This window comes from Prunus avium, chromosome 8 (assembly GCF_965620075.1).
Source record: "Prunus avium chromosome 8, drPruAviu1.hap1.1, whole genome shotgun sequence".
Taxonomy (NCBI): Eukaryota; Viridiplantae; Streptophyta; class Magnoliopsida; order Rosales; family Rosaceae; genus Prunus; species Prunus avium.
Genome location: NC_142291.1, coordinates 31,365,825 through 31,387,363, shown reverse-complemented (window position 1 = coordinate 31,387,363; position 21,539 = coordinate 31,365,825). Strand labels below are relative to the sequence as shown.

Below are 21,539 nucleotides of genomic sequence, written 5' to 3'. Positions count from 1 at the left end.
GTGAATTTTATAGCATGTGACTCTTGAGAAGAATGGTTTCTTCTTGTTTCCTAGTTTTTATCTTTTTGGTGGAGTCCTTATAAGGACTTGTAACATCCCACATCGACCAACGGAGAGGGGGTGATGTGCCTTATATGTACATGCCCACCTCCATCTAGCACGAGGCCTTTTGGGAGCTCACTGACTTCGGATTCCATGGGAACTCCGAAGTTAAGCAAGTTGGGGCTAGAGCAATCCCAGGATGGGTGACCCACTGAGAAGTTGATCGTGAATTCCTAGAAACAAAACCGTGAGGGTAGAGAGGGGGGCCCAATGCGGAAAATATCGTGCTACGACGGAGCCGATTCCGGGATGTAGCAGGACTAGTTGTTTATCTTTAAGTGTTCACTTGTAGTTTTCCCTCTTATTCTCCATTTGTCCGGTGTCATTCGGTGTGACAAAAGAAACTGTTTTGACAATATTCTAGTAATGTCATTCTTTTATAGTTATGTAATTATACTTTTTTTATCATAAAGGAAAAACTTATATACTTGTCAGCAACCATTAGCATTCTTGTCCTTTAACCAAATAGTTTGAACTTGCTACCTTTAAATCGGTTTCATCCCTGTACGTACGTTGTCACACATCACCAAATATAGTAAACACCCATCAATTTTGAGCTTTTTAAGGAGCATTACATGAGATCCTTCAAATTGGAAGTATGGAGACCTAACTTATTATTGTGTACATTATTCATTCTGGTAAAATTCCACAGTTTTTAGAGAGGATGGCCATCAATGAACGAAATCTTTCCGTAGTGCTTGCTAGGAGTTCGAAAGAGACCAAGTACATTATCAATTGGATATGGAATTGTCGGCAGAGTGACGACTTTGAGTCTATCAATGAAATCTCAGTGAAAGCTTTTGCATGAAGCAATATTAATTGCTTGTGTAGTAACACTTTGATGGGTTTCTTGGAGGTGGCTTTCCCCATCATATTGATACTGTGCTCACCAAGCTCTGGAGTCAAATTAGTGTTGTGGAAGTAAGCAAGCTAGAAGAACTATTGTCATTATTTCGTGACACATCAAAAGTCCTAAATTTGTTACGTACGTATCCAAAATGAAGAGAATTGATGTCGACTAGGGGGAAAAAAGGTCAGCACACTATGCTTATCTGGTGATCAAATGAAGACGCATGTTGAGAATTTATTTCATGTCAGAATAGGTAGAGTTTTATAAAACGTTATTCACTTAATGTTATTACTTTAATAATGATTTTGAATTGGATGTTCTTTAACACCTAAAATTGTTTAAACAATTTGAACTCTCACACATATAAAATTAACTATAAGTTTATGTAACACGTGTAATTTGTAGATGATTGTCGTGGACGTTTGACTCATACCATGCGATCAAGAGGTGGTCGAATTGATCTCTAATTAATCTTTGGCGTAGAACACAAATAAGAGGAATGATCGTTATGTATTTTATTTTATTTTATTTTATTTTTTCCCATATCGTGAGAGAGAAGAAAATGTTGCCTTTTGGGGGTCACAACGTGAAACAAGAGAAGAGTAACGTGGGTCGAGCTGCAAAACCGCATTTGCTGATTTTAATCATGTGGAGGGGTCAACAAACCTTCTCATAATCCCAAGGGGCTTTGGGGCTTGGGCTTGGACAAGCCAATAAAAAATTAAAGAACTGTTTCTATATTGTTAATTGGTGCTGCCTTTCATGGATGGAAATCTATTTCAAAAGTACATGTATAATTTCCAACTTGAAATAAACCAGAAATGGCAACAAGAAGAAAATGGTAGTGTGCCATAATGCATTTCCTCCTAAATCAACTGTTCGTTTTCCTTGATAAAGACCTAATATAGAGTCAATGTACGTGAAAGGTACATAAACAAATAAATAAATAACAAGTAACCCTTGTTGCTATCTAAACCAATAGACTTACAATTACATGAGCTTCCAATATGATACTATAAAAAGGCCTCTTAGCATAGCTAAACCAACCATCCAAGACATTTTCTGAATGCAACTTTTGAAGCACTTGAATTATATTGCTCTGCAGTGCTAAATAAATGGCTGGAACTGGAAATCCAAGATCTCAAGGCTTTCGCAGTCTTCGTCTGGTTCTCCTCCTCCTCCTCCTGTTGAGTTTTAGTCTTGTTGGTTTAATGGAAGCTCGGCCATTGACCAAGGAAAGAGGGACAATGGAGGGTTTGTCAGTTGGGATGATGAAGAGTTCAGGGCCAAGCAAAGGTGGTGGAGGACACAGAGGCAGGCTGCATTCTCGGATTCTACCTGATCAAATCAAAGACAACTCTGGCCCCAGCCCTGGTGTTGGCCACGGGTATTCTGGTGCCACTATCATGCACCCCTAAGCTAGCTTCACCATTTTATTTTATTTTTTAAATTTGAATTTTACTTTTATTGGATATGCTTTTATCAGATTGTTGTATGTGTGTGTGATGCTTGTATTTGTCAAGAATAATGTTTCGAAATTCGATTAAGTACACAGATAATGAGACAAGTGATTACAATGAGTAAGAACAATATCAAATTCACAAAAGTATTACTTCAGTCATGATCAAGAGTAGAATGCAATAAAACTTGTGTATGGTTAGCCTGTTATTGCATCCAAACAAGCAAGAGTTATGTGGCTTTCAATGCCCTCTTCACTTCTTTCAGCTCATCCTGGAGGCCTGCTTATAAAGTGTGTTGGGTTCTTTGGGGGGCGAAATTAAATTTTGTGTATTCCAGCATGTTTCTCGTTTCAAATTATTGTCTAACAACATAAGATGTTTATATTAACAACATCTATGATCACTTTGCCCGCTTTAATAACTTAAAACTAATTGAAAATGTCAATGAAAAAATAAAACTCAAAACCACTTGACAATATGTTGAGACTCCCATTATTTTTTCCCAAAAAAAAAAAAGAGAGCATATATCCCAAGCGTTTATTTGCATGCATTATAGGTTTAGTCTAGTGGAATTTTTCATCCCAATCGTAAAAGAGTTTCTAAATTTAGATATTTCTCCCCACTGATTGAAAAACTAAAATTACTAAAATTAGTATCTACGACTCTTCAATTGCATTTTTCATTATCTATAAAAAAAAATCTTGTGTGACATTAATATTAGGTGTGAGATTTGCTGGTGATTGATGGATTGATTACTAATTTATAAGTTGACCATTGAATTTACTTTTTCTTTTGGTTACCACGGAACGGAACCATGGAAGGGAAAATAAAAAGATGAGAGCGTGATGAAAAGACAGAATCCAACTCATTCAAACCAAATTTGGCAAAACACAAAAAACTCATTTAAACCAAGAAGACTTCATTCACACTACATAAAGCCTCTTATGACAACGGCATTAGCCTAATACCATACCAACCAACATTCTCATACTTCAAAACTTGACTTACTCTAAAATGACTGGAGATTCAAGATCTCCAAGTTTTGGTGCCCTAATTGTTCTCCTTCTGTTGAGTTTTATCCTTGTTGAAAATCGAAGCCAGACCGTTAAGCCCCTCTAAATATGTTTTCACTTCTAAATGGACAAATAGAGGAGGACATATAGCATGGCATGCTCAGATTGAGTATTCAGGGCCAAGTTTGGGAAATTATTTCTCATTAAATCCTTGCGCAAATCAAACGAGACCTAAGGATTTTTGTATAAAATGTCATGTTAGAATAGGCCTATTTATAAAAAGCCCATAAATAAATAATTACCAAGCATTATTAGGGCATGTTTGGGGGTGCTTCTAGAAATGCTAAAAGCGGTTTCTAACAACTAAAAGCGCTTCTAACAGCATTTGACAGCAAAGTTTAGAAGCTCTTCTGGGTCATAGAAGCAATTTTTGAAGAAGCACCTGCTATGTGCTTCTTCAAGAAGCACTCCCAAGTGATTTTCCAAAAAGCACATGGATTTTTTATTTATGAAAATTCAAGATTTTTATAATAAAAGTGCTTTTATTAGAAGCCCTTAGAGCAAGTCCACCCATAAAGGCTAAGGCAAGGCTAAGGCAAGGCAAGGGCTGCCACTATTCACGTGAATAGTGGCAGCCTTGCCTTAGTTGGTTCCACCCTTGGAAGGCTAAGACAATAACAAATACTATTCACATGAGATATGAATAGATAAATTTGTATAGAGTTTTTAGTGTGGGAAGTAAATAATATGCCTACGTATTTATTAAAAACTATTCTGGAATTTTTGGTATTTTTTTTCCTTTTTTTTTCCTTTTTTTTTCAATTTTTTTTGGTTACTGACGTCATTATGACGTCAGCATTGCATCATCCTGCCCAGGCAGCAGCCCAGGCAAGATCTGCCCGTGGGCTTGCCCAGTTTGATGGGACCCATCATTTGCCCGGGCCATTTTTCTTCCGCTGGAGCATCTTTGGGCTGCCTTGGGGGGCCTTTTGCCCAGTCTTGTGCCAAGGCTGGAGATATTCTTATGAGCAGAAGTATTTCCTAAAGAAACAGTCACAAACGAGCCATTAGCCTTCGACTAATTGGACTTGGGGCTATTAAGCCTATAACGAACATGGACAGACCGGGCCCATAAGACATACCAGTTTACTGGGCACCGGAGAACGTTACGAATTTCCCGGTTACTAAACCGAAGGGTTTACGAGAAAGCAAAGTGAAAACCCCCAACTTTGGCCTAAACCCCCAAAATCTCAAACATGGTGGGCCCTATACTCCTCCGCCGGCTCCTCCTCCGGCCACCACCGTCCTCCGCGGCGAGGCTCTGCATCTCAGCATTCCACAACTGGCGATCTTACGCCACCACTGAAACATTTCACGAAGACAGAGAAAAGCGCGGTGAAAAATGGTTCACTTTACCTCCGTTTACTGCCACCATAAACGGCAGCGCTTTGGGAAAGGAGCTCTCTCGCAATCGTTCATACGGCAGAGATGTAATTACGAAGACTGCCACTGCCACTGCCACTGCCACTGCCACTGCCTCCACCACCTCCACCACTACCACGGCGCTTAAATGGGTTACTCGGTGCTGCCCGGAACTTCCTAGAAGCCTCGTTCAGAAGCTCTTTCGCCTAAGACAGGTTTGGAAATGGGTTTTTGAGTACATTTTGGAGATGGGTTTTTGAAATCCAATTGGAAAGTAGCTTACTTGATTTCTTTTGCAGGTTCGAAGAGAATCTTGTGACATGGAGTGTTCTGGTGAAGGTGTTGAGGCACTTGAGCGCCCACTTAAAAGGGTAACTGATATTGCTCTTACTTTCATACTTTTTCTGGGCTTTTATGTATTTATTTTTGTCAGGGAAATTAAATTGATAGAGTTTTGGTTTTTGTAATAATATGGGAATGGTCTCTTTCTGATTTTAATTTATCCAAAGGTTGCGGCTAAAGACTCAATGAATGTAGGAGATCGAATACATCTTCCTATTTCTGTGCAAGAGTTCCCCAATGATAAACAAGAGTTGCCCAATGATAAAAAGGAGTGCCATTGTAGTGAAGAAGAAGTCACCTTTATCCGTAGCCTCGAGTTGTATAAGGTTCATAACTTTGATCTCTGTTGTGTCCATTTAAGTTGGCTATCTTGCTTACAATAATTTACCCAACACATCTTTTTGTTCCTGAAATTAGGATCCAGCCATTATTGTCATCAACAAACCCCCTGGAATGCCTGTTCAGGTTAGTTACTGATACTTCATTGAAGGTTATTGTCGTACCCTTGGTTTGTTAGTAGTTTAATTTGATTCCCACATATTGAATTATATAGTGTTTGCACAGGGTGGTATTGGCATCAAAAGAAGTTTAGATGAACTGGCTGCTGCTTGTTTAAGTTATGACTTCTCAGAACCCCCTCGGCTGGTGAGTTTGTAGGAAACCTTAACTTGTGCAGAATTCATTGTCGTAGCTGTATCGTAAGCAGTATATTCGTTGAACTTCTAAAATATTGAATGGGGACCTTTCATGTAATAGTAAAATCTAGAGTGAGTATGGAGTGAAAGAGAGATTCATTGCATGTGACTCAAGCCACTATTGAGAAGCTCTAGCCAACTCATTGACTAGCAGCTTGTTCGCATATTTCATGTTCAACCAGATGGAGCCACTTGTGAGCTATATTGCTTCATGATTCCAGGTTAAGCATCCTCAAACTTAGCTTGGTTGGGCTGGTAAACAGTTGTGTCATTATGAGACCTAGACAGAATGGAAACAGGAACTTTTTTTTTATTTCAATGAATGCAAGAATTGATTAACGGAAAATTTAGTTTTATAGACTTTATATTAGAATCTCAATCATTGTATCAAGCGCATACTTGCATGGAAACTTCTATTTCCACAGCAGTCTTATGGATGCTTGGATGTATCGATTATCTATCTTCCTTGAACAAGCTCCGTGTTTGTTTGTTTTTGCCTTTTTCCTTTTCTTTTTTTCTTGGATAAGAATCTTTGTGATTGTTAGGTACACAGACTTGACAGAGATAGTAGTGGTATCCTGGTGATGGGAAGGACACAAACAAGTGCGACAGTTTTGCATTCGATCTTCCGCGAGAAAACTTTTGGAGCATCAAATGATGTGAGTAAATGTCCACTCTCTCTGTTGGTGCTTGTTTCTGGAAGGATCCATGCATGGTCATCAAGTTGCTAGGTTGTTAGTTCTGTTACATGTCAATTTACCTCATGTTTGTATTTGTTTAAAGGTAATTGATGATGCAAAAAGAATTCTGCAAAGAAGGTATTGGGCACTTGTCATTGGATCTCCCAGACAACGAAAGGGTTTAATCTCAGCACCTTTGGGAAAGGTTAGAGTACTCTTGAGTGGTTAAGTGGTTTCTCGTAGTCTCTTTAGAAAATAATAAAATTCAGTTAGAATATTTCTATGTGATTAAGTGGTTTCTCGTAGTCTCAGTGATGCATTGAACAAATAACAGTGTATAAAAAGTGTATAAAATTTACAATTATACTGAACTTATAATATTTTGGGGCTTTGATTGCTTTCAGGTGGTAGTGGACAATGGTAAATCAGATCGAATTACAATTGTGAACGATTCACAAACTTTGCCATCTCAGCATGCCATTACAAAGTACAAAGTAATTGGATCACCATGTCCTGGTTAGCAACAAACTCTTTTGCCATTGCACATAAGCGTGCAATACATGCTGCAGTTTTAGTTTCAACATTTGGCTCCAAACAATCATGAATGAAGATATTTTGGCGCAGCTTTCTTGTACAAATTCATTGACAAATAATATTGCCCTCTGAGTATATGCTTCTGATATTCCACTATTGATTGTGCAGGTTACACATGGTTAGAGCTAACCCCTCTTACTGGCCGAAAGCATCAGGTATGGATCAGAAAACTAAGCACTTGTTAGCAGATTTATTACTTAGTTACAAAGTCACTTTTCTCTGTGAACAACTCCTCTAACCATGTGTGAGCATTGCAGCTGCGTGTACACTGTGCTGAGGTTCTGCGAACACCGATAGTTGGAGACTACAAGTATGGGTGGCAAACTCATAGGAACTGGAAACCGTTAGCTTGGTCTAATAATGAATGTCATTCAGATGAGGAGTTTCCCAAGAGAAAAAACCTCCCTTTTGATCTCAATATGGAAAGTGGAAGTGTCTCCGAAAAGAATCCCCGCCTGCATCTTCATTGTAAGCAAATGGTTTTGCCTGATGTGAATCTGGCTTTGCAAAATGTGAAACTGCATTCAGATAGTGATCTTTCAGAATTAGAAAGCCTAGAGTTGGTTGCTCCTCTGCCTTCGTTCATGCAAAGAAGTTGGAATATTACAAATTCTTAAGCTATAACTTAAATTTTTTTGTTGAATCTATTATCTTTTTCTTTTATTTTGTCATTTGATTGCTGCCTTAACTTGCATATTTTATGAAGGGAAATTTGTTGCAGGGCATAATCCTCCTCCTTGACATCTTCTTTTCTCTTTATTCGGATATTCGAGGAATTCTTAAGAATTTTCCGGTGCAATAAACTACGATATATTTTCCAAGAAGCAAATTTTGTGACAGACGCAACTAATTTTGGTCATCAGAAAGATATTCTCTGTACCTGGATTTGTAATAAACAACGTCTCAAGGACCTGGAGGAGAGTAAACGAGTTGACCATGACCTACATTATTGGCTTAGTTTCATCCATATAGCTTATCAGTGATCTTGCCTAATACATGGACTGCCTTACCATAACGGGGTTATGTTATGAATCATGGCCCCCCATCTTACATTTTAATCGTCCTAGTGCTAACCATGTAGAGAAACCATACAAGATTAATGTGTTTTAGATATCAGTCTAGCAACTTTTCGAACCTTTTTTTTTAAAAAAAATTATAAAAGAGAGGAGATATTCGAACTTGAGCTGTGATAGAGCCACGTGTGGATCTAGAGTGAGCTAATTTTTTGTAGGACTTAACTCATCTTTCTAGTAACAAGCCAACATTTCAACCACCATGGGAAAACGAAAGAAATATTAGACAAATTATGGTATGGCCCCTAGAAAATGAATGCCTTGTGGCTCACTGCGTTGATTTCTTTTCTTCTTTTCTTATTGCATGTGTGTCTGCTAGTCGAGGATCGGCTTGAGAGAAGAAAATGCGTGTGAATACAGCAGCATCTTTGGACTCTTGAACCTCTAAACTTTCCTTAATAAAGTTTGACCTATCCCAATTATTTAATTAAATTAACATTTTTTTTTACTGTTTCTTTTACTAAGAAGATTGTAATTGAGATGTACAATAGAGGTTTTTTTTTAATAAATATAAGTTAGAGTCTAAATTACGAGGATATGAGGTTTCTCACACAAGTAATTAAAGTGTCATAGGGATTCAAACATGAGACTGTTAGTCTATAAGTCAAGGCACTTTTCCACTGGACTAGACCCCGTTTGTTATTTATAATATAATCTAAACTCAAGTATAAAGGTAAATATTCAATTATAATAACTATATGTGATGGTGTGACAGATATTATATTTTGACGTTCAATCCAGCAAAATTGGATCATGCTTCTATAACGACGGCAGGTGGGTGAGAGACTTGAGATTTCTGATGGAGCCCCATTCTTTACGAATTGTCAAAATCAAGTGGATAAACTTAAAGTTGAAGAGATGAGCTGTTGGAAGAAATGAATAGAGAAGACGACATGTACCTTTCTGTCACCTAATAATCTCTTTAGCAAGGCATTCTTTAATTTTCTTATAAATTATAAGAAAAAATTGTCGTTAACAACCTAAACCCAATTGATTGACCCACCAGTTTATCTTAATTTTGATGTTAGACTGTTCCGTTATTGTAATGGCCTTTTTATGGCTGGTTGTATTGACCATTTGTGACCAATGACTTTTTTTAGCAGAATTATAAATACAATTCTATAATTTCTCAACCCAAAAAAAAAACCATTTGATTGGCTGAACTTATTGTTCTATTTTAATGTCGTTAACAGTCATCAACGACAATTATGTAAACTTCTATTTCTTTTATAGTATTCAAGGTCGTGGGAAAAATCAATTTTTTGCTTTCTATATATTCGAAGGAGATGGTGGAATGGAACCCGCTCAACTTGTTCATATTTATTTCACTACACATGCAGTCAAGATCGTATGGCTCAATAAAGAACCACCATTTTTTATAAACTAAGTAAAGATGAGAACCATAATATCATGCTTGCACGATAAAATTTAAAAAAAAAAATTGAGGCTTTCTTCTTGGTACCACTAAGATATGCAAGTCTTCTCCGGGGTGCTGCTATTTTTTGTGACATGTTTTACAAATGCCAAAAACTGGGTCTCATTTATGGTACAAGGTAATAATATTTGTTAAATTGTAGCATCCAATGTAAGGATGGTAATACTTCAGGTTGTATCGGGTTTGTGTTGTGTCAAAATAATAAATGTGTCAAGAATACTCAACTCAAATCGGACTCATTTAATAAACATGTCGGGTTCAGGTTCGAATTGTGTTAAACGGGTTATTAAACAGGTAACTTGTTTAATAACATATTTAACAAATTATTAAACATGTGACACTAAATTCAAAATAAAGATAAGAATTAGAATGAGGAGATCGACTTAGGCTAAGGTTTTCATTTGGCTAGGTTGAAAATCCACTACCCTAGGATGAATGGTGGAATAGAATAGAATGTGCCAATACATACATGCCACATATTTATTACTAATAATAAAATTTTAAAATTAAATAATAAACATGTCAAGTAGGTTGTTTCGCTGGTTAGCGGGTTAACCCTAAATCCACCCGTTTATTATACGGGTCATGGTTAGTTGATCCAAATTTGACTTGCAATTGTAATCGTGCAAGTTGACTCGCTAATTCTTTGTGCGGGCTTTGAGTCGTGTTTCGAGTCGTATCGGGATGTTCAATGTAAATGGTAGAATTTTTCCAACAACAGAGTAGAGGGTAGGATACAACATGGGGATCTACCATAGAAAAGCTATGTCTTTCAAGAAATTATAGAATACTACGATAGTACTGCCATGTGGTACATTTTGTACACGTGTTATAATATGGATGGACGGCAGGGTTTATTTTCCCCCCTTTTAGGGAATAGTATCTATAAATCTTCACTTATATTATAACACGTGTACAAGATTTAGCACGTGACCATACTGGCATAGTATTCTATAATCTCTCATATCTTTCGCCAAACTGTCGTTTTTGCTGAAAAATGTATACCAATTCTATACGTGGATATAGTGGCGGATTGAGAAATTTTTTAGCGGATATGCAATTTTGAAAGACTAAAAGCTTTATAATAATAATAAAAAATTGACAACCACATATTTGAAAGGCCAAATATTATTACAAGAAAAACGAAACTGACACGACAGTTGCCGAAGAAGAAAAAAAATTGGAGCATGTTTGATGAACTTACTTCGGAAGATTGATCGATAAAATATTTTATTTGTTGGCACAAGACTTGATCGATGAAATAGAATACTAGAGTTCTCTCAAAACAAAACACAAAAAAGAAAACAAGAAGAAGAAAAAAAAAACGAACTTAGTGCCCGTTTGGCATTACTTATTTCGAGTGATAAGTGATTTTAAAAAAAAAAAAATTGGAAAGCTCAGCCCATTTGGTAAACTATGATAAAATCACTTATTGTTAAAAATTGTTGTGAGAGAAAACTATAAGGGAAAGCATCTAATGAGGTGCTTTCATTTTTTGATTATGCATGAATCATTTTCGAAGAGGCGTTGGGTTTAATGATTATGCTGGAATCATTTTATAATTGTATAGGAATCAGTACAAACAACATTTGTAAACAAATCTTCTTAAGGAGATTCCCTCCTTTTTTGTCTAAAGCACGCTGAATTTCCTTCCCTTTATTTTTTCCTCTAGTCCAAAATGACGTCGTTTTGGCTAGGAATTTTTAAAATTTATAAATAAAAAATAAAAAGTGTGCAACGCAGCTACACAACAAAGGGCGCAAGGAAAGCAGGCTTTTTGTCAAACAAGTAGAGTGCACAACCAGACTGAGCGAAGGGGAAACTTTCCATCACCTGCAACCCTTTCTCCGGCGAGAGAAGATGTAGCTGCAAGTTGCACCTCATTGCACCTCTGTAGGTTCGCCAAATGTGTGGATATGACACAAATGACAAATTGAACAATTATCAATGATATGTTATATAGAGTTAGATTCTCTTGGGACCACATGAAAACCGTTTGGATGAAAATGCAACGTTTTGACATGCAAATTTAGTTCAATTCCACTTCATTCTACATTATTTTTAAGTAATTTTCGTCGTTAAAGTTTGATTCAATAGTCTTTTTCTTCCCTCAAAATATTGAATTTCATTAGACATAATAGATACCATCCTTATCTTGTCTAACATATTAAAAGGCAAAAGTAATTAAAACCCAATAATAAACAAGATAGCAATATTAAGAATAACACATTTCTATAGTACCTTTTTCTAATAAAGGTGTAACCCACCCACAATACATCTCGTTCGTTTCTATTAAAGAGGTGATACATGATATGATCTCCCTCATATTTTCTTGGAAGATAAAATTAATAATTATGATTTCTCACCAAGTGACTTGTTTCACTCATTGCACCACCAAAGATGCTCCTATGAACCAAGTCTTTGTGGCACATTCTGAATTTTGGATCAGAAAGTGGAAGCAAAGATGTAGACATTGATTTAAATCAGGGAAAAAGGAGGATTGGAAATTGAGGAAGTTGATTACCTTATCCACTTTGGATTGACATGCTTGTGTTGCACTATCATGAACAATACCACACCCTAGAATATTCCAAATAATATAATTTTATGAAAAGAAACAAAAAAAACAAATTTAAAGCAACAAAAATTGCTTAAGAACAGGATAATTCGTCGGGATAAATCTATACCGGCAAATTAATGTCAGAAATGATTGCCCATCCCAACCTTACCTTAATTTCTGTGTCTTTTTTTTTCTCTTTTTTCGGTTCAATCCAATAAAATAACTTAAATCAAAAGCCAGCTCATCACCACAACCTCATCCAATTCACCAACTCCTGCATTTTCTGGTTGGTTTGTGACACATGAATGACGCAACAAATGCCCACTAAACATTTCAATCAATCAGGGGCCCCACCCACCAACTATGGTTGAGGTAGAATTTTGTGTTCGTGGGACCCATTATTGATTATTCAGAGAGGATGGTTCCACAGTTCTACTGCAGCTGAGGAGCAGAGGATTTTTCCCCAAGCAGAGTTCACCTACCCCATTGGCTTGCTGCTGTAGCCATAGCCAATGCTGAAGTGTCATTTTCCTTTCCTTCACCTTCTGTCTAAAATCTATCCTCTCCTCAGCATATTTATATGCTTCATTTGGGTTTCTGATTCTCCAAAAGCCAAAACCCACTTTTCTCAGAAACTTACCAAACCCAATATCACTGTCTCAGACGCGCATACAGAAAAGAAGGAAAAAGAATATGGGCAGCCTCGAAGCGGAGAGAACAACAACAGGATGGGCTGCAAGAGACTCCTCTGGAATTCTCTCACCCTACACCTACACTCTTAGGTAAACCAATCTTAATATCCCTCTTATTTTGTGCCTCTTATTTTTTTTTTTTCTTGAATCAATGATAATTATAAACGTAATATATTGAACTCGTAAAATTTTATCACTAGTCTTGTCACATCATTGCTAATTGCATTTAGCAATTTGCTAATTATTTTTAATTAAATTAATAAATTGCAGGAACACTGGTCCAGAAGATGTTTATGTCAAAGTCCTAAGCTGTGGGATTTGCCACTCTGATCTTCACCAGGTCAAAAATGACCTTGGCATGTCAAACTATCCAATGGTTCCCGGGTAAGACCGTTCGCCAGTACCACACTATAATTACTCCATCAATTCTTCCTTTTTATGTCACTTCCTCATATGGTTTGTAAATTAATGACAAGTTGCCATATCTGCTATGTTATGTTATTAACCAGGCATGAGGTGGTTGGTGAGGTGTTGGAGGTGGGATCAGATGTGACCAAGTTCAGAGTAGGAGATGTGGTTGGAGTTGGCCTCCTTGTGGGTTGCTGCAGAAGCTGCAACCCATGCAAAACAGACAACGAGCAATACTGCAACAAGAAAATCTGGTCTTACAATGACACTTACTTGGATGGCAAACCCACCCAAGGGGGTTTCGCTGGTGAACTGGTCGCTGATCAAAAGTAATCACCAAACCCTAATAAACCATTGTTTACAACAAAATTTGCATTACCTTTGGCCATTATTCTAAATTTCTGTTTAAATTACAAGTTCGGATCATCTGCTTATGGCCAAAATATGACTAAAATATGGCTTCAATAGCTAGTCTTTGTTCATTTTAAGTTTTTATTAATCATGTTCTCAATTTTATCTCCGGTGAAGGTTTGTGGTGAAGATACCGGACGGCATGGCCTGGGAACAGGCCGCGCCGCTACTGTGCGCGGGCGTGACGGTGTACAGCCCACTGAAGCACTTCGGTCTAAATGTGAGCGGATTAAGAGGAGGAATATTAGGGCTTGGGGGTGTAGGACACATGGGGGTGAAGATAGCAAAGGCCATGGGACACCATGTGACTGTGATAAGTTCTTCAGACAGGAAAAAAGAGGAGGCTTTGGAGCATGTTGGGGCAGATGAGTTCCTGGTCAGCTCAGATGCCACTAGAATGCAGGAGGCTGCAGACTCATTCGATTACATCATTGACACAGTGCCTGTTGTCCACCCACTTGTGCCCTACCTCTCTCTGTTGAGGCTTGATGGCAAATTAATCTTGATGGGTGTTATTGGTGCCCCTTTAGAATTTGTCTCCCCCATGGTCATGCTTGGTAAAATCCCACTTCTACCACTTTCAAATTTTGCAATTAAATTTATAGTTCTTATCTGGGTTAGTGGATTAATTCAAAATTATGGCTTAAAAAACCTTGGGTTTGTGTTTTTTATATATAATAATATCGGTTTCTATTGGAATTATTATGTGTAGGGAGGAAATCAATCACAGGGAGCTTTGTGGGGAGCATGAAGGAAACAGAGGAGATGCTTGAGTTCTGCAAAGAGAAAGGATTGACATCAATGATTGAAGTGGTTAAGATGGATTATGTCAACACAGCCTTTGAGAGGTTGGAGAAGAATGATGTTAGGTACAGGTTCGTTGTGGATGTGGCCGGCAGCAATCTTAATCCATAGAGAGATAAGAAGAAGAAGAGAAAAAAACACAGAATTCTGTTTTTTTATACAGAGCTTTCTGTTTCGATAAAGAAAGAAAAAGGATGAAATGGTGCTTTCATTTCATATGAGTGGATGTTTGTTTTTGTTTTGTTTTGTTTTTAAGTATTTGAATATGGTGATTGAGGTGGGGGGGCAATTTGATTTGGTGTGGGATGATGACTGTGAAACAAGGAAAGATACCAAATTTTAGGTGAGAATTGCGTCGTATATCAAAAGACAAGTACTTCTGCTTTGGCTATGGGCAATTGCTTGCTTTGTCATATAAGGAGTCCAAATGCATGAATGAGTGTGTGTGGATAGGCTTGGGTTCTTGGTGCAATTTTTAATTTCTTGTTTTTAAGAATCATTTTTATTAAGAAGGAAAGAGGACGACCCTGCAAAGTGTAATGTGGAAAATGCTTAGTGTATGTCAGTCTTACAATGAGTCTCATATCGAAAAGTCACTCGTAAGTGGCTAGTTGAAGCGGAAAAAAAATCCATGTTTGATGGGTAGGATAAGTGGTAGGATTGGATTCATTTATGTTAGAATTTAGGATGTGTGATGTGTGATGCTCTGATATCATTGTTGGTTTATGTGGTGAAGGGGTTTAGGACAATAGACAATAGTTGAAACAAAGTAATTTTGTTAGATTTAGAGGAGAATAATACATGGCTTGGTGTAGGCTAATTGGCCTCCTTAGTTTTTTTTTTCTTTTTGGGGCTTATTGGCCATCACACTTGCCTAAATTAGTTTGGGCTATTTGGCCCCTCACTTAGATTGATGAGCTTATTGGCTCCTTAACATAGCTTTGTTTGGTTAGCTCTTGGCTCCGTTAGTTTGGGAGTTCCTTTTGTTGGACTCCACATGGATTGTGGTTGCATGCCTATTTATAGGCTAGGTGTTGCCGCCATTGCCCAAGTCCCACCAACTTGTCTCTCCTAGCCACATATTTTATGAGTAATGCTATTTGGACAGACAACATTGACACACTTAGTGACACTCGCTGATGTGTCAATGTATCATTTGCTCTTTTTTTCTCCTCGTTTTCTGTTCAGCGAATGATACATTGACACATCAGCGGGTGTCAACTAAGTGTGTCAATGTTGTGTGTCCAAATAGCATTACTCATCTTTAAATAGCTAGAAAAGTCTAGAGAAATAAAATATGAGTAATGCTATTTGGACACACAACATTGACACACTTAATTACTCATTTAAGATAGTTGCTAGATATTTCTAGTCTTTTACAATAATTATGCCATGCAACATTGAGCTTGCCAACTTTGCATAGTCCGTGAAGTCTTCCTCTTGAATTCTCTAGATTCTTCTTGAAATCTTAAGCACAAATGTGCATTATTTTCAACAGTTTAATTCAATCTCATGTTTGATACTTAATAAAATGAAGGAAAATAGACAATCATACACAATTCAATGCAATTTTATCTCACCTCCTAATTCAATTTAATTTTAGTCACTAAACATATATTGGTGACAAAGATATGGTAACAAAACAATCATTTCAACTAGTGAAGTTCACATTTTTTATGAAAATAAAATAAAGGCTTATATACTTAGTGCTCCTGAAACTATGGTCAAGGCTCACTTTATCCTCTAAAGTTAAAGTGGCCCACTTGATTGATGTTTTGTGTTTCATTTTACCTCATGTTGTCAAGTCTATAAAAAATCTGTTTAAAATGCTGACGTAATACGAGTGGGACCTATTATTATACTCAATTATATGCAATGTGTACCAAAAATACTCTAAAAACAACTTCAACCAAAAAATTAAAAAAAAAACCTCTATTCCCTCTTCTCCTCCATCCCCAAGGCACCTACCCACCCCACTGCCCACCGCCTACCGCCCACCTGAACAACCCCTCCCTCTCTGTCTCTCTCCTTCTTGCTCCTGCCTCTAGTGAAGATATGACAAATACTTGGACAAACTAAAAAGTAATCTAAATAAATAAACTAGAAATTGTCTTAGAAAACAGAAGTTTTCCAACCTGAAAATTACATAAAATAAAATCTTTAAGGGAGATTAACTATTATACTCAATATAGGAGCTCAAATTATAAATAAATAAAATTTATTAAAAAAAAAACCCTATATGAAATGGATTTTAGAAACACACCCAAAGCTCATTTACAAAATAACAAAAAGACTTTTAACTTATTTTAAATTACAAAACTTCCATTGATTTCTTAAAACAAACCCAACCTGAAAACCTCATAAAAAAACCAAAAACACTCAATAGGACATCAAAGTAATTTAATAATCAAAATTAAATTCAATAAGGCCAGCTATCATTTTTTGGGTTTTTTTTTTTTGGTTTGTTTATAGAAATTAAATGATATAGGGTTTATTTATAATTTTAGTGCTAAAAATGAGTATATGACCAAATATCTCAATCTTTAAAGCCATGCAATAAGTTAATCTTATCCCACAAAATATCCTCCTCCTCTCCCTTATAGCAGTGCATGTTGGAATTACCCTTAGTTGCCTCATACAACCTTAACCACACAGATAATGCAATTAGGCATGGAAAAAGCAAATGATTCGTGGGTGTGGGTCAAAAACTAGAGCATCTTGCTCTGAAGAAACGCAATTGGTTAATCTCACTATGAAGAAACAAACAGAGCAAAAGCCAGAGTATCTCGCTCTCAGTGGGCAATGGATCCAGTCTCATTCGTGTGGGTCACAGTTGGCAATATTGCTCTCAAGATCCCAGTAGCTTCCAAGCTCGCCCGCTCCGTCGTCCACCCTTCTTCCTCGTCGTGTTTCTGCAAGATCAAGCTCAAAAACCTCCCCCCTCAAAACGCCTCCATCACCTACCTCCCGTCGGAGGCCGAGACCCTTGACAGCACTACTCAAGCCAATGCCATGGCCTCCCGTCGGAGGCAAAAATACTCCCATAAAAATATGGTAAGCCTAGCATTTTCCTTTCTTATCCCTTTTAATTCCAAACATATATAAGCTAAAAGTTACAATTACTAGCATTTTCATTTGTACTTTTTATTACTATTGATCTAATAAAATTTTATGGTCTTTTTATCCCAAAAAAAAAAAGTTATAAGTTTCTTTCTCTTCCTTGCGTTTGTGACCAATTAGGTTGGCCAAGAAAGACTTGTTCTCCTAATCTACTTCATGACCACGTTGCTTCCCGTGCTTCAATAAAGTGGAATAATCTTAATGACATGGTTGATTGTCAATGCTGTTCCAACAACCATGGTTTGAAATTGGTCAGAAGATCTACAACTAGAATCAAACTTGAGGAAGGAAGTAGTGAAACCTGAAAAGGTATACATAGGTTTAGTTATTAAATTTAGCCCATGGCTGAAGAAAGTCGACAGGCGTACCTGGACAGCTTGAAATCGTAAATTGTGTGCCTATGGCTCCTCCTACCAGAAAAATAATGGGGATTGATTTGATCATTCTGAAAACGTGGAACTCATGTTATGATAAGTGGTGGAGAAAACCAAATTGTTCATATGTGTGGCAAAAAAGTAATGGTGTGTTAATAATTTATGAGAATTAACACACGTCGTTTAAGTTCCGTATGTAAATTTGAGAGTTATTAATACATTACATTTTAAAAAACGCTAATTTATTTTACACATCTTATTTAAATTATATTGTAAGGTTTAGGGTTAGTCAAGTTGGCTAGAGCGGATATGCTCCACTCTTTGCACCAGAGTTCAAATCTCTCTGCCCGTAGTTTAAATTAGATTAAAGTAGAATACCGTTCGTATAAAACAAAATTAATAATAATTTCATTGTAGGGCTCTACTTTATCTTTTCTTTGGTCACGTGTAAGCATTAGACCATAGTTATAGTTACGTTTGGGGACCTCTGTGTTCAGATTTTCATTTATCTCAGCGTTGATTACTATCTTTCCCTGTTTCCTTCTTTTGTATTTTGGTCGATTTCGTTTATCCTACTCATAGTTTGGACCAAATCTAAGTGTCATCACTTTCACTTGAATGAGATTACGTGCCTTAAAAAATCTCCCCATATCAAAGGAAATCTATTTTCTAATCTTTTCTTTTCAGTAGACAAATAACTTAGGTGTCCATCTTCTCTACGAAGCTTTGGCTTTCCTTCTGTCCAATTGCGCTTGTTACCCAAAACCAACCTTTCCAAAACAGTCGACTCTCTTTCTCTCTCTTCTCTCAAACACTCACATACAGAAGAAACTAAAATGGTTAGCCTTGAGGTGGAGAGAACAACAACAGGATGGGCTGCAAGAGACTCTTCTGGGATTCTCTCACCCTACACCTACACTCTTAGGTAAATCAATCTCATATCCCTCCCTTATTGTTCTATTCTATGTGTGTGTTTTTATCTCCTATTAGGATACCGACTCGCTTAATTTATTTATCAAATGATGTATATGTACGCATGTTAGAACGAAAACATCGTACATGGTTTAGTAACTAAATTTGGTGAATAAACTTAGTGAGCATAGTATAGTGATCATCTATTCTTTCTACATGTCATGTACCTCTTTCTGCTGATTTTTTTTTAATTTTAAAAAAAATTGCAGAAACACTGGGCCGGAAGATGTTTACATCAAAGTCCTATTCTGTGGAGTTTGCCACACTGATACTGTCCAGGCCAAAAATCATCTTGGCATGTCAAAGTATCCCATGGTTCCTGGGTATATAATAAAATTAATGCCACTTTCCTATATATGTTACAATATTTACTTATAATTACTTTATTTTAAATATATAATAAAATTGCAAAATCTTCTGCTGGACGGACAGGCATGAAGTGGTTGGTGAGGTGGTGGAGGTGGGATCAGCTGTGAGCAAGTTCAGAGTAGGAGACGTGGTTGGAGTTGGGCTCCTTGTGGGTTGCTGCAGGAACTGCAATCCCTGTAAAACAGACAACGAGCAATACTGCAACAAGAAAATCTGGACATACAGTGACGTCTACACCGATGGGAAACTCACCCAAGGCGGCTTTTCTGCTGCCCTAGTCATCGATCAAAAGTAGCAACCAAAGCATAATAAGTTTAATCTTTTCTTCTTCTTTTTTTCGTGTGAAGCATATAATAAGCGTAACTCTAACAAGATATATGGCACATCATACTGTCAATCAGAACCACACATTTAAATATTACCTAATCAACGCTTATATTGATTTACAAAATATTGGAAGAGTTTCTAAGTTCGGAAGTACAGTAATATTGACTGATTTTGTGTTTTTTGTTTGGTAAGGTTTGCGGTGAAGATACCAGATGGCATGTTGCTGGAACAGGCGGCGCCGCTGCTGTGCGCCGGGGTGACGGTGTACAGCCCACTGAGGCAGTTTGGTCTGAATGTGAGTGGGTTAAGAGGAGGCATATTAGGACTTGGGGGTGTAGGACACATGGGGGTGAAGATAGCAAAGGCCATGGGACACCATGTGACTGTGATAAGCTCTTCTGACAAGAAAAGAGTGGAGGCTATGGGACATATTGGGGCTGATGAGTACCTGATCAGCTCAGATGCCACTAAAATGCAAGAGGCTGCCGATTCGTTGGATTACATTATTGACACGGTGCCTGTGGTCCACCCACTTGAGCCCTACCTCTCTTTGTTGAAGCTTGATGGGAAATTGATCTTGATGGGTGCTATCAACGACCCTTTACAATTTGCCTCCCCCATGATCATGCTTGGTGAGTCCCATTTCTGTCACCATCTTTCTTTTCTCGCGCGAACTTTTTTTTTTCCATTCGGAATTTGCTTCGCCTACGAGCTTAGATTTTAGGTTTAAAGTCACGAGTTTTGCCAAAGCTAAAAAATGTAGACTCAAAATCTAAGCGAAAAATCTGTGCCAGCTAATTTAAAATTACAAATTTACATTGTCATTCAACCCATTATTAACGTTCTGATAAGATAAGACGATCGCATTACTGACTCGACATGACTCAAGCTTATATATATTATTGTCTCATTTTCTGACAGCTTAAGTTTTTGAAGTTCAACGATTGTCAAAGAGATAATAATACTTTTATCTATCTAAATTGTTCAATTATGTATAGGGAGGAAGACAATCACAGGGAGCTTTGTGGGGAGCATGAAGGAGACAGAGGAGATGCTTGAATTCTGCAAAGAGAAAGGATTGGAATCAATGATTGAAGTGGTTAAGATGGATTATATCAACACAGCCTTCGAAAGGTTAGAGAAAAACGATGTCAGGTACAGGTTCGTTGTGGATGTGGCTGCCAGCAATCTTCATCAATAGAGTGAAATATCACATAATTCCGACTATATATTATTGAGAACTCTATTTTCTTTTCTTTTTTTCTCTATTTTCACACAACAAAAATATGTTTATGCCCATATGATGCTTTCATATTGTCTTAGCCCTACTGTGATTGTTGTGATAGATGGGACCATTGTATTCGGTGTGGTCCTTACTTGACTATGGCTTATCCAAATAAAATTTTAGAGTCCTCCAATTATGTCACGCGTGACAATTTTGTTCGTTGGTCACATTTTCCTTTTTGAAAATTTTCTGAAAAGTAGATAAGATCCGGGGGGAAAACAAGTCATAAAAATAAAATAACCAAAATTATGAATTCCTCCCTTGATGTTTCTTTCATTTTCTCCAATGGCTTTGTTGGCTTCAACAACCATGGTTTGAAATTGGTGACACTTAAAAAGAAAAGGTTTGCACTTTCCAAAATAATTTGCACTCAAACTGCTTGATTCTGTGCCTGACCTTCAACATTGATAAAAATCCAAGATCTACTAGCAAATTGTAAATTGTAAATACAATAATAAATAAAAAAGAAAAAAAAGGAGAGAGCAAGGGAGGAAAATGTAGCTCATCTTTGTCAGAGTTAAATTTAGTGGAGGCTCCTGACCAGCATAAAA

General features: G+C 37.1%; 3 protein-coding genes across 3 annotated transcripts; all 3 read left to right on the top strand.

Moving 5' to 3' along the window:
- The first annotated feature begins 4,552 nt into the window (after positions 1-4,552).
- Positions 4,553-7,821, top strand: LOC110758491 (Pseudouridine synthase family protein). Its single transcript, XM_021960363.2, has 10 exons — positions 4,553-5,062; positions 5,147-5,218; positions 5,357-5,515; positions 5,607-5,654; positions 5,754-5,834; positions 6,430-6,543; positions 6,668-6,769; positions 6,969-7,080; positions 7,267-7,313; positions 7,416-7,821. The coding sequence occupies exons 1-10, from the start codon at positions 4,682-4,684 to the stop codon at positions 7,773-7,775; spliced, it is 1,476 nt and encodes a 491-aa protein (XP_021816055.2). The 5' UTR covers positions 4,553-4,681; the 3' UTR covers positions 7,776-7,821.
- A 4,965-nt stretch (positions 7,822-12,786) lies between these two features.
- On the top strand, positions 12,787-14,932 carry LOC110758497 (putative cinnamyl alcohol dehydrogenase 1). The gene is made up of 5 exons (XM_021960369.2): positions 12,787-13,008; positions 13,189-13,302; positions 13,428-13,655; positions 13,855-14,294; positions 14,450-14,932. The coding sequence occupies exons 1-5, from the start codon at positions 12,920-12,922 to the stop codon at positions 14,650-14,652; spliced, it is 1,074 nt and encodes a 357-aa protein (XP_021816061.1). The 5' UTR covers positions 12,787-12,919; the 3' UTR covers positions 14,653-14,932.
- Positions 14,933-18,708: 3,776 nt separating this feature from the next.
- On the top strand, positions 18,709-21,129 carry LOC110758496 (cinnamyl alcohol dehydrogenase 1). The gene is made up of 5 exons (XM_021960368.2): positions 18,709-18,960; positions 19,217-19,330; positions 19,440-19,667; positions 19,896-20,335; positions 20,702-21,129. The coding sequence occupies exons 1-5, from the start codon at positions 18,872-18,874 to the stop codon at positions 20,902-20,904; spliced, it is 1,074 nt and encodes a 357-aa protein (XP_021816060.2). The 5' UTR covers positions 18,709-18,871; the 3' UTR covers positions 20,905-21,129.
- Positions 21,130-21,539: the final 410 nt, after the last annotated feature.

Excerpts from the sequence above, each read along its gene's own strand:
- LOC110758491 (XM_021960363.2), top strand. The coding sequence starts at position 4,682 with ATGGTGGGCCCTATACTCCTCCGCCGGCTCCTCCTCCGGCCACCACCG. Across the intron at positions 5,835-6,429 it reads TCTCAGAACCCCCTCGGCTG|GTACACAGACTTGACAGAGA; the intron begins GTGAGTTTGTAG and ends TGTGATTGTTAG. Across the intron at positions 6,770-6,968 it reads TCTCAGCACCTTTGGGAAAG|GTGGTAGTGGACAATGGTAA; the intron begins GTTAGAGTACTC and ends GATTGCTTTCAG.
- LOC110758497 (XM_021960369.2), top strand. The coding sequence starts at position 12,920 with ATGGGCAGCCTCGAAGCGGAGAGAACAACAACAGGATGGGCTGCAAGA. Across the intron at positions 13,009-13,188 it reads CCCTACACCTACACTCTTAG|GAACACTGGTCCAGAAGATG; the intron begins GTAAACCAATCT and ends AATAAATTGCAG. Across the intron at positions 13,303-13,427 it reads AACTATCCAATGGTTCCCGG|GCATGAGGTGGTTGGTGAGG; the intron begins GTAAGACCGTTC and ends GTTATTAACCAG.
- LOC110758496 (XM_021960368.2), top strand. The coding sequence starts at position 18,872 with ATGGTTAGCCTTGAGGTGGAGAGAACAACAACAGGATGGGCTGCAAGA. Across the intron at positions 19,331-19,439 it reads AAGTATCCCATGGTTCCTGG|GCATGAAGTGGTTGGTGAGG; the intron begins GTATATAATAAA and ends CTGGACGGACAG. Across the intron at positions 19,668-19,895 it reads GCCCTAGTCATCGATCAAAA|GTTTGCGGTGAAGATACCAG; the intron begins GTAGCAACCAAA and ends TTGTTTGGTAAG.